At 40.4% G+C, this 12,290-nt stretch overlaps 1 protein-coding gene and 1 pseudogene across 1 annotated transcript; both read left to right on the forward strand.

Annotated features, from left to right (window-relative positions):
* The first annotated feature begins 814 nt into the window (after positions 1 to 814).
* On the forward strand, positions 815 to 1,762 carry LOC122914236 (olfactory receptor 56A3-like). The gene has a single exon (XM_044260866.1). It carries the CDS (start codon positions 815 to 817, stop codon positions 1,760 to 1,762), a length of 948 nt encoding a protein of 315 aa, XP_044116801.1.
* Positions 1,763 to 4,827: 3,065 nt separating this feature from the next.
* LOC122914237 lies at positions 4,828 to 5,801 on the forward strand (annotated as a pseudogene).
* Positions 5,802 to 12,290: the final 6,489 nt, after the last annotated feature.

Consider the following 12,290-nt stretch of genomic DNA (forward strand, 5'->3'; position numbering starts at 1 on the left):
AATAGCTAACAGACACATGAAAAAATGTTCATCAGCATTAGCCATCAGGGATATTCAAATCAAAACCACATTGAGATACCATCTTACCGTACTCCCTCTCAGAGAGAAGCCTCAGTCTGGGTGCAGAAGCTGAATAAATTCCCCCTTGGCCGCTGGCAGAGCAAGTTCCAAGTTGCACTCCTGGGTATTTAACCCAAAGACACAGATGTCGTGAAAAGAAGGGCCATCTGTACCCCAATGTTTATAGCAGCAATGGCCACAGTCGCCAAACTGTGGAAAGAACCAAGATGCCCTTCAACGGATGAATGGATAAGGAAGATGTGGTCCATATACACTATGGAGTATTATGCCTCCATCAGAAAGGATGAATACCCAACTTTTGTAGCAACATGGATGGGACTGGAAGAGATTATGCTGAGTGAAATAAGTCAAGCAGAGAGAGTCAATTATCATATGGTCTCACTTACTTGTGAAACATAAAGAATAACACAGAGGACATTGGAAAAAGAAGATGAGAAGTGAGTGGGGGAAATCACAGGGGGAGAAGAACCGTGAGAGATGGTGGACTCTGAGAAACAAACGGAGGATTTTGGAGGGGAGGTGGGTGGAGTTTGAGTGAGCCTGGTGGTGGATATTAAGGAAGGCACATATTGCATGGAGCACTGGGTGTGATGCATAAACAATGAATCCTAGAACACTGAAAAAATAAAACAAAGTTTAAATTTTAAAAACTCATCTGTCTTGAGTCCGTAGCTAATTTTTACCTTAATTTTACAGATCACTAAAAGAAAACTATAGAAATACATGACAAAAGATGATAGCACACCCAAATGGCAATAACTCCATTGAGGTTTCAGACTTCCTCCTGAATTGTTTGGTCATATCCCCCAGCTGGCAGCTTTCTTTCTCCCTGCCCCTCAGCCTCCTCTTCCTCCTGGCTATGGGAGCCAATAGTATTCTTCTGATCACCATCCAGATGGAGGCCTCTCTGCATGAACCCATGTACTACTTACTCAGCATCCTCTCCCTACTGGACATTGTGCTCTGCCTCACCGTCATCCCCAAGGTCCTGGCCATCTTCTGGTTTGACCTCAAGTCCATCAGCTTCTATGCCTGCTTTCTCCAGATGTACATCATGAATTGCTTTCTTGCCATGGAGTCCTGCACATTCATGGTCATGGCCTATGACCGCTATGTGGCCATCTGCCACCCACTAAGGTACCCATCCATCATCACTGACCAATTTGTAGCTAAGGCTGCTATTTTTATTTTGGCTAGGAATATTATTTCTACAGTGCCTATCCCCATTCTATCATCACGACTCCATTACTGTGGGAGAAATGTCATTGAGAACTGCATCTGTGCCAATATGTCTGTCTCCAGGCTCTCCTGTGATGATGTCACCATCAATCGCCTCTACCAGTTTGCCGGAGGCTGGACACTGTTAGGATCTGATCTCATCCTCATCTTCGTCTCCTACAGTCTTATCCTTCGAGCTGTGCTGAGACTCAAGGCAGAGGGTGCTATGACCAAGGCCCTGAGCACATGTGGCTCTCACTTCATTCTTATCCTTTTCTTCAGCACCATCCTTCTGGTCTTTGTCCTCACTCATGTGGTGAAGAAAAAGGTCTCCCCTGATGTGCCAGTCTTGCTCAATGTCCTCCACCATGTCATCCCTGCAGCCCTCAATCCCATTGTTTATGGAGTTCGAACTCAGGAGATCAAGCAAGGAATCCAGAGGCTACTGAACAGAGGGTGGTAGTGAGGACAACTGGATCTCTCCGTTCCTAATTTAGGATGAGTTTTGAATCCACAATGGGTGAGTGGGCAGAAATTCATTATCTATGAGTTACAATCTCAAAATGCATAAATTGCATATTGTTCTTCCTAAATAAACTTAGGTGCCATAATGATTTCCCTTTCATTTCTCCTTTAATAAACTTAAACTCTTTTGATTTTTTCCATACATGTTTTTCTGTTTTGATGAAATACTGGAGATCTTCAAGGAAGGTTCTAAACAGAAATTTATGTTTATTAACACCTGTTAATATGTCATGACTTTACTTAGTGAATATACAAATGTGGCTACTTTGGGGTAAGGTTGTGTAACATGTAATGCACTCTTATTCTTATTTCCATGGAAGGAAACATATTGGAGACAAAGAATGGGAGTGAAATTTCAGTCCCAAATGATGAAAGATTGCTAGTGGTCTGTAACTGGGTCTACAATTAGGTGACATTAGGAAATGGATGAGAAAAGGAGATGGTTTTTTTCTTTAAGATTTTATTCATTTATTTGACAGACAGAGATCGCAAGTAGGCAGAGAGGCAGGCAGAGAGTGAGAGGGGGAAGCAGGCTCACTGCTGAGCAGGGAACCTGATGTGGGGCTTGATCCCAGGACCCTGGGATCATGACCTGAGCTAATAGCAGAGGCTTTAACCCACTGAGCCACCCAGGCACCCCAAGGAGAGGGTTTTTGCATGGATTTCTCATTTGAGCAGCAATTAGCAATGAGTTTGGTAGATTCAAGAGACTCCTAATTTCTCCTCACCAGTGGGTCTGTGCTTTGGACATTTATCTTTGGATCCAGGCTGTTATCATTTATGTATGTGTGCTACTGAGTAAAAGATTGCATAAGGATTGTAATACGTGGTTAAGTAATAATAATTAAAATGTGGAAAACATAATCCTTGAACATTGTTGTCATATCAATTGGATCATTTCTAAGCACACTTTGTGTTCTAGGAATTCTGTTAGCAATTAAGACACAAAAATAGAATATTGCTGCTATTCTTGTTATTCTTGCTGCTGTTAGGTGACCAAAGTTCGATTAGGAGGAATACATACATATATGAGACTGAGAAATAGAATAAGGTACCTACATGAAGTAGTGTATCAGGCAATATAAGAAACCACTAGATATAGAGTTAAAGGTCTGAACTGTAAAACTTGCACAACTACCACAAAATGGTGTGTTCTAGGGAACAAATACAGTGTTCTCATATGTTTCATATTACTCATCTGCTCCATCTGAGAACAGTGAATCATTTGTTTTAGAAGATCCTTTCTAATTATAAGATTCTGTACTTCAATAACAACCTGCAAGTGTGTTTCCTTATTTCATCATGGAAGGAAAATCTCTCAACAGTCTAAAACTAATACTCTTACCAAAATCTGGGTCTTATACCCTTCACTACTTCATCCTTGAATTAATTAAGGTTTCATTCAGCAAAACCCCATCCATTTCTTCATCTTCTCTATCTCACAGTGAAGTACAATAAATTGGTATTTCAGTCCTTTGCTCCTTGATATCAATGTGAGCTACATTTGAGTAATAAACATAAATTCATGTAATTAAGAAGGAATAGCTAAAAGCACATAATCTGCATTTGAACTGGGAATAATATATTTCTCAATAGTAAAAACAGAATGTCCAAATCCAATTAGGTTCGTACAATAGATGCCTTTTTTCCTTGGTACTTCAAAAAGAATTCCCCAAAATCTCATTCTCTCACACATTTCAACATAAGAAAACCCCAATTTATTTATTTTCAGAAAAGAGAAAAAATGACGTGGTTTAACATGCACATGAAACCAACAGGAAGGTCTTACAAAGGTGAACATATAATATGCGAAGGTAAATATAAGCTACAATCTCCTAGGGTGTATTAAAGGTCTACCAGTTTTAATGTTATCATATCTTAACATCTACTCGTCAAGGGACCAAGAACCTTCAGGACTAATCTCTGCCAGGGTCACATTGTACAACAAACCCAGATCTCCCCAGTTACCTGTTAGAAAACTTGAACACGAATGCACAAAAAGGGCTACTTCAGGGTATCCAAAGGACGTATCTATCACTCAAGACTGAAGAAAATTTAACACAAGTCTTGTCTTCCAAAATAGAGTAGTAAGATCTTTGTATTTAAAACATAAATTTTTAAAGCTGTGTATTGTGTTTATATGCAATTTTTACACATTTATGGCTTCCATTAAGGCAGTTTTAACACAAAAAGTGTTATTGAGAGATTCATTTCATAAACAAAGTGAACAGATTAATGATGGCTTTTCCCCAAAATAACTGATACTAATAAGGATCTCCTATAGAAAGTGCTATTCAATGTGAGCCACACACTTAATTTTGAAGTTTTATTTATTTATTTATTTGACAAACAGAGATCACAAGTAGACAGAGAGGCAGGCAGAGAGAGAGAGAAGGGGAAGCAGGTTCCCCACCAAGCAGAGAGCCTGATGCAGGGTTCTATCCCAGGACCCAGGGAACATGACCTGAGCCAAAGGCAGAGGCTTTAACCCACTGAGCCACCCAGGTGCCCCCACTCACTTAATTTTAAATGTTTTCATAGCCAGTGCATTTTTTGGCTTCTTACAACACATAGCCCTCAAATCCTGCAGTGACAGATTTGAAAGAGAGCCATATATAAACCTTGGAAGTCAAAGAACTAAGGGAAAATGTAAATAAAGACTTTATTCATGAAAAGGCAGGAATATTAGTGCTGGGGGACAGAGTAGATGTCAGCATCAAACCTTTCTCAAAAGGGAGGGAGGCCGGGCAGCAGCAGAGCGGCGAGGCTCTCTACCTGATGGGGAAGTGGTCCGGGTGGCTGTGACTGACTGCCCCGGGTCAGATGAACGGTCGGATCACAGAGGCGGGGGGTAGGAACCGAGCCGGGAAATTTAGAGAGCGAGCGGGTCAGGCTCAGCGTTGGCCACTCTGTGGGTCCGCTGAATGAAGTGCCCGCCCCACTGAGCCCAGAGCCCGGCACTTTCCCCGCAAGATGGACGGTTTCGCCAGCAGCCTCGGTGGTTTGTTCTGGATGCAGAAACCAGAGATCTAGTTTCTATCCACACAGATGGGAATGAACAGCTCTCCGTGGTGCGCTACTCAGTAGATGGCACCCTCCTGGCTGTCGGATCTCATGACAACTTTATTTACTTCAATGTAGTCTCAGAAAATGGAAGAAAATATAGCAGATATGGAAAGTGCACTGGACATTCCAGCTATATCACACACCTTGACTGGTCCCCAGACAACAAGTATATTATGTCCAACTCAGGAGACTATGAGATACTGTACTGGGACATTACACATGGCTGCAAACTAATCAGGAATCTATCTGATTGTAAGGACACGGATTGGACAACCTATACCTGCGTACTAGGCTTTCAAGTCTTTGGTGTCTGGCCAGATGAATCCGATGGGACCGATATCAATGCACTGGTGCGATCCCACAACAGGAAGGTGATCGCTGTTGCTGATGACTTCTGCAAAGTTCATCTGTTTCAGTATCCCTGTTCCAAAGCAAAGGCTCCCAGTCACAAGTACAGTGCCCACAGCAGCCATGTCACCAATGTCAGTTTTACTCATAATGACAGTCACCTGATTTCATCTGGTGGAAAAGACATGAGCATCATTCAGTGGAAACTTTGTAGAAAAGCTATCTTTGCCTCAAAATGAGATTGTAGCCGATGGTACTCCAACCAAAGCCCCCATGTCTTCCATTGAAAGCGTCCCACAGTCAGATACTCCCACACCACCTCCTTCCCAGCCCTTCAGTGAGACAGCTGAAGAAGAAAGTAGAATAAGCAATTCTCCCATACTTCTGGAGAACAGCCTGGAACAGACTGTAGCGCCCAGTGAGGACCACCTCGAGGAGCAGAGTGAAGGGGGCAGTGAAGACCTCGGTGAGCCCGTGTATGAGGAGCCGTTCCAGAGGGCGGCAAGGAGCGGAGTGAGGCCACTCTTCCCGAGCACCAGCAAGACCCCTCAGGTTTGTCTTAACCACAGGGCTTCAGTGCGACTCTTCTGCTCCTGCAGCTGCGTGTGATCTCGGGACAGTTCAGGTAACAGGCCGGGAGTGAGGGACATCACTCTCGCAGCTCTGCGTTTCCACACGATCTGTTTTCAGTAGTCTTACCTGCGGTCTCTCAAGAGCCGCCGGCCCGCCCCGCTGAAGGCTGGCTTTGCTGTGCGTTGAGAATTAACCAAACTTAACAGCAGGAAAGACTGAAACATTGTCTCAGAAATTACCCGCGTACGTAAGTGGTATGATGTAAATACTGGAAACAAAGACAGCAGTTGTATGGATTTAAAATAAACCCCTTGTTATCTGAACAAGTTTTCTTCAGGAACAACCAGAGGCATCACAAACACTGTTACTCATCTGCTGGCTCAGACTGTGCTACTTTGTTTTTCCCCAGATGCAAAAAAATCAGAAGAAAAAAAAATGCTCTCTAACTGAGATATCCTCCCACCCCAAATGTCTAGTGGAAATTTTTTATAAAAACTCCAGTATTGCCCCGAGTAGTGGGGTTGCCTTGAGTCCCAGCGCCGTTTCCTCCCACGAGTACTAGCTGTCCAGATATGCCTGCCTCATCTGCCGCCTGGTGCTGCCCTTTTCTGAGTTGTTGCAGGAACAGTCCCTTCCTTTCTTGTGTGCAAATCTTATCTTAGAAGTAAGAAAGCAGTGTTTGTTAAAGAGCTTTTAATGTATATTAAACCATTAATACTCAGAAATAATGGATTGCTCCAAGGATTTCTATACTGGCCAAAACATTTTTCAATGTTTGACATTCAAGTGAATGGAAGAAGAAAAACCGCATGCCTATAAAACTCAACTGTAAGAATTACTTGGCTAATTTTAGCTTAGCCTTCCTCATAATTTGTTCCTTTGATAATAGGAGAAATATAAATACAGTAAGTTTGAATTGGTGCTTGAAATTCATCAGTTTAGTTGTTTTTATACAGATTATATTGAGGGGGTAAGACTGAAAATTACAAATTCTTTTCTATGGAAGTATGAATAACAGTCACAGTAATTTTTTATAAATTGCATACTTAACAGACTTGCTATATATGGTAATTTTTCTCTGGTAGAGTTGCTGTAAGCCTTGCAGTTCTGATGTGGCTGTCCTCTGCTATTTTGGGCAATGCATGTCTTGTGCATTGGATAGTTTTGTTTTGTTTCTTGTCAAAAGACTGTTTTTTTCTTAAGTACATGTTTTCTACTATAATTACCAACAAATATGCATTTCCTATATATTTGTTTATACATTGATTATAAAAAAAAACTGGATTTATTTTTTAACTTGCTGAATTTTTGTTGTTGTTGTTAGATCATGTTTAGAAACTTTGAATGAGGGGCACCTGGGTGGCTCAGTGGATTAGGCCGCTGCCTTCGGCTCAGGTCATGATCTCAGTGTTCTGGGATCGAGCCCCGCATCGGGCTCTCTGCTCAGCAGGGAGCCTGCTTCCCCCCTCTCTCTCTGACTGCCTCTCTGCCTACTTGTGATCTCTCTCTCTGTCAAAATAAATAAAATTTAAAAAAAAAAAAAGAAACTTTGAATGAGTTCAGAAGTCTTAAGTATAAGTATGCAAGTGTTTACATGATTGTGCCATTCCAAAGTGCATCAGAACTGTCATACCCTTCTAGTACCTTCTCAGGAGTAATACAAATCAGGTATCTCATCATCATTTGGTAATTAATATAGAAACTCCAGTGAACTCCCAAGGACACTCATATTTATATTCACATGCTGTATGTAAGGGTGCGGGTATGTGTGAAGGGGTGAGTGTAGACACTCTGTGTGTATCTATATAGGAAGATATACGCCACATTGAAAATACTCAGCGTATACCTCTATGTGTATAGGTATATGTCCATGTGTATCTCTTTCCTTTTGTTTACAGTTTTTCAAGGGAAAAAAAAACCCTCAAAGTAGTTCTCTTCAGAAGGAGAGAGATAGATTCCAAGCAATCCATCTTTTTTCAGTATGCTCTATACATAATTTTCCGAGAGCATCAATAATATCAGACCAGCACGTGTTACTCCCTGCAAGAAGAATACTGAGAAGAACAAGTAGTCCTAGAAGAAGAAGCATTTCTTTAAGCACCTGGGCAATACAGCTCTCTGTGACCAGCAGGGAGTTTATTGAGGGACACCGGTCACCTCTGGGGTTGCTGTGTACAGTGAGATTTATACTCGTGATACTCTTGGGTGGAAGTTTCACAAGACACTACTAATGCGCAGAAAGCATCCCAGCTCTCTATTGCTGGCAACTACTGTTTAATGGTCAATTAAATCTGTGATAATGGTTGCAAGTGGTTGGGATTATGAAATTGTAGATGTTTTTAGGAAAACTTGTGAATGAAAATGAAACCAAGTGTTTCATGTGAAGATGTTGAGCCATTTCTATCATGCATTCCTGTCTCATGGCAGAAAATTTTGAAGATTATAAAATAAAATGATCAAAATGTAAAAAAAAAAAATTTCTCAAAAGATGATAATAATCAAACCTTGTAATGCTTTAAAATTTCTTAACACTCTTTACATGTACATATGAATATTTATTTTTTGCTCTATTATTTTAATAAAATATATTTTATATGGAATGTTTACTAGTGAAAGTGTTATGATTTTTCAGTAAAACATATGAGTAGGAAATCAGTCTCTTCAAACCAAACAGCAATATCCAGAAAATGATAAAGCTCTGATTTTCTTGGGTACATTCTGCAGTTTACTCACACAATACCCTAAATTGGATACTTCCTTCAAGCATCTGACTCAGTGAGACAGATATTTGAGGGCAGACTCAAGTGACACTAGATACTGGTCCAAGAGAACAAAGAAGAGCACATACAGAGAATGGCCATAACCCTTGAGGCCTACATCATACTATCTGCATAATATACATTTACACCTAATATAGACAAATCTTTGTTATGGTGCTAGGGTTGAAGTAGTGAGCAGGATAGGCAAAGCCCATGTTTATAACAGCAAATTGTTTGTGCCTGGGTAAGACAGAGGTCCAAGAAGCAAAGGGAAATATCAATATGTAAGAAGGACATAGCCAAAGAGAAGCTAAGGTAGAGTTCTAAGAAGGTGGCCACTTGGCAGAAAGTTAGGACCCAAATCTAGAATAGGATTTGAAGTTCTAGCAGGACATTATAATAGAAAATTCAGTCTGAGCCAAAGAAATGACACAATCGTATAAACTGAAAATATTGGCACTGAAAAAGAGGAGGTCCTTCATGAAAAACAGGCACAATCCAGAGAAAATGTATCACAGTGCAATCTAATGGAAATGATAACTCAATACTAAGACCTCTGCTTTCTACAATATCAATGAAATATTACTTTATTACTCCGGCATGCCTAGATTAGGTGTCACATGGGGGAAAGCTGAGACAATCATAGATATACAAATCTTGCTGCATCTGGTAGAACCTAAGAAAAGAGTAACAATCTAATTCCATGACTCAGGAAACACTGTCTTTTGTCAGAGAGAATTTTTTAGTTCTGGTTATTAATGAAATATTTATTTACATTTTCTTTTACATTTTACATCTCTTCACATTTTCTTTTTACATAACTGAAAATTTTGCTTGAGTGTTCTGAGCTCTATTTTTTATATATGAAGGTTAGGTTACTGGCAATGCTCTATGATTCTAGTGACTGCTTTAATTCTTTAAAAAGAGGTACTGCCTATACAAGGGCTTTAAGAGCATATTTCATACTATGGGATGGGGGGAATGAAAGCCATAGAAATGTAAACTCTTTAAACTAAAAAATGGAAAGAAATGATGTTTTAAACAATGTAGAGTGACCTGATGACTGATGAGATAATATTACCTAACCTAGCATTTGTGTAGTTAGCAATCGAAGGCATAGGCAGAGACAAAGTAGAGGAGCAAAACATAATGATAACATACAAGGGTTTATAAAATACATGGCAAAAATGAAATAATAAGGGACACCTATGTGGCTCAGTGGGTTAAAGCCTCTGCCTTCAGCTCAGGTCATAATCCCAGATCCTGGGATTGAGTCCCGAATCTCTGCTCAGTGGGGAGCCTGTGTCCTACTGTCTGCCTGCCTCTCTGCCTACTTGTGATCTCAGTCTGTCAAATAAATGAATAAAATCTTTTTAAAAAATGAAGGATGCCTGGGTGGCTCAGTTGGTTGGGCAGCTGCCTTCGGCTCAGGTCATGATCCCGGCGTCCTGGGATCGAGTCCCACATCGGGCTCCTTGCTCGGCGGGGAGCCTGCTTCTCCCTCTGCCTCTGCCTGCCATTCTGTCTGCCTGTGCTCGCTCTCCCCCCCCCCCGATAAATAAATAAAAATAAATAAAATCTTTTAAAAAAATGAAGTAATGATAAGAAGAGGTAAAGGGGAAAAAAAGAAGGGGTGAAGTGGAAGTAAACTTTTATGAATTTATATTTTATACATGGAATAGAACAATATTAGAAGGTTGACTGTGATAATAGAAAGATGCATTTTTAAACACTACCACTGACAACAGCAGAAATTTTCTTTAAAAAGCCAAGTTTTTAAGGTCTTATAGTCTCTATTGCAACTGCTCTGCCACGTAGAGGAAAAGTAGCCATGCATGGGCATTAATCACATCAATATAATAAATGTATATGGCTAAATCAGTGGATCAAGAAGGGTGGCAATTTTAGCCCCCAGGACTCATTTGGCAATGTCTAGAGACATTTTTGCTCATTACAACTGTGGGCACAGAGGAGAGTTAGGGTGTAATGGTGCTACTGACAACCAGTGACTGGGGGGCCAAGAATCTGTTAAATATCCCACAATACCACAATATATAGGACACACATGTACACACACACACACACACACACACACACACACACAGTCTGACCAAACTGAAATTACAAGCTGAGAAACCCTGTTCTAAATAAATAAAAAGCACAAATAGACATATGGGATTTGGAAGAAAGAAAAATCCAAGTCTCATCTATATGCTATTTACAAGAAATTCACTTTCAATATAAAAGCACAGGCAGGTCATTAACAAACACTGCTGGACTAACTGGAAAGCCATCTGCAAATAAATGAACAGATTGATACATCAAGAAAAAGTCTTTGTACCTTTCACAAAAAAATTCACTCTAAATGGATCATGGATCTCAATATAAAAGGCCAAACTATAAAAGTCTTAGAAAGTAACATAGGAGAAAAACTAGGTAACCTTGGGTATGGTGATTCCTTTTTAAATACAATACCAAAGACAAAATCCACAAAGGAAAGTATTGATACACTGGATTTCACTAAAATTAAAACGTCCAAGGTGCATGGGTGGCTGTGTTTTAAATGCCCAACTCTTAAATTCAGCTCAGGTCATGATCTCAGTGTCCTGAGATGGAGCACTGCTACTAGACTCCATGCCCAGGAGTCTGCTTCCTCCTTCTCCCTCTCCCTCTGACCCTAGCCCTGCTCATGTGCTCTTTACCTCTCCCTCACTCTCCAATAAATAAATAAATAAATAGATAGATACTTAACATATTATTTAATTAATTTAATTTAATTTCCACTCAGAAAATCAATGTCCAGAGAATATGATAAGTCATACTCTAGGAGAAAATATTTGCAAAGAACACACAGAACACACACCTCACCAAAGAACATGTACAGATGGACCCCCAAAAAATTAATTACTTTTACAAAAGGAAAAAGAAAACTTCTCTATGACATATATCATACCTATGTCAAGAAAACTTCTCTATGTCATAGGTCATACCTGTGTCAAACCAAAATAAGATACCATTATACACTGATTAGAATGGCCAAAATTGAGGGGCGCCTGGGTGGCTCAGTGGGTTAAGCCACTGCCTTTGGCTCAGGTCATGATCACAGAGTCCTGGGATCGAGTCCCCCATCGGGTTCTCTGCTAGGCATAGAACCTGATTCCTTCTCTCTCTCTGCCTGCCTCTCTGCCTCCTTGTGATCTCTGCCTGTCAAATAAATAAATAAATCTTAAAAAAAAAAAAAAGAATGGCCAAAATCGAGAACATTGACAATGTCATATGCTGGAAAGGATGTAGAGCAACAGGAACTCTCATTCATTACTGATGGGATTATAAAACGCTACAGCCACTTAAGAGGATGATTTGGTGGTTTCTTATAAAACAAAACATGCTCTTACAATTTGATCCAGCAAGTGCATGCCTTGGTTTTTTGTTGGTTGGTTGGTTGGCTGTTGTTGTTGTTATTTTCTATTTTATTTTATTTTATTTCAGTGTTCCAGCATTCATTCTTTATGCACCACAGCCAGTGCTCCATGCAATACGTGCCTTCCTTAATATCCATCACCAGGCCCTCCCAACCATCCACCCCCACCCCTCCAAAACCCTCAAATTGTTTCTCAGAGTCTACAGTCTCTCATGGTTTGTCTCACCCTCCGATTTCCCCCAGCTCACTTCTCCTCTCCATCTCTCAATGTCCTCTGTGTTATTCCTTATGCTCCATAA

Source organism: Neovison vison, chromosome 7 (assembly GCF_020171115.1).
Source record: "Neovison vison isolate M4711 chromosome 7, ASM_NN_V1, whole genome shotgun sequence".
Lineage (NCBI taxonomy): Eukaryota > Metazoa > Chordata > Mammalia > Carnivora > Mustelidae > Neogale > Neogale vison.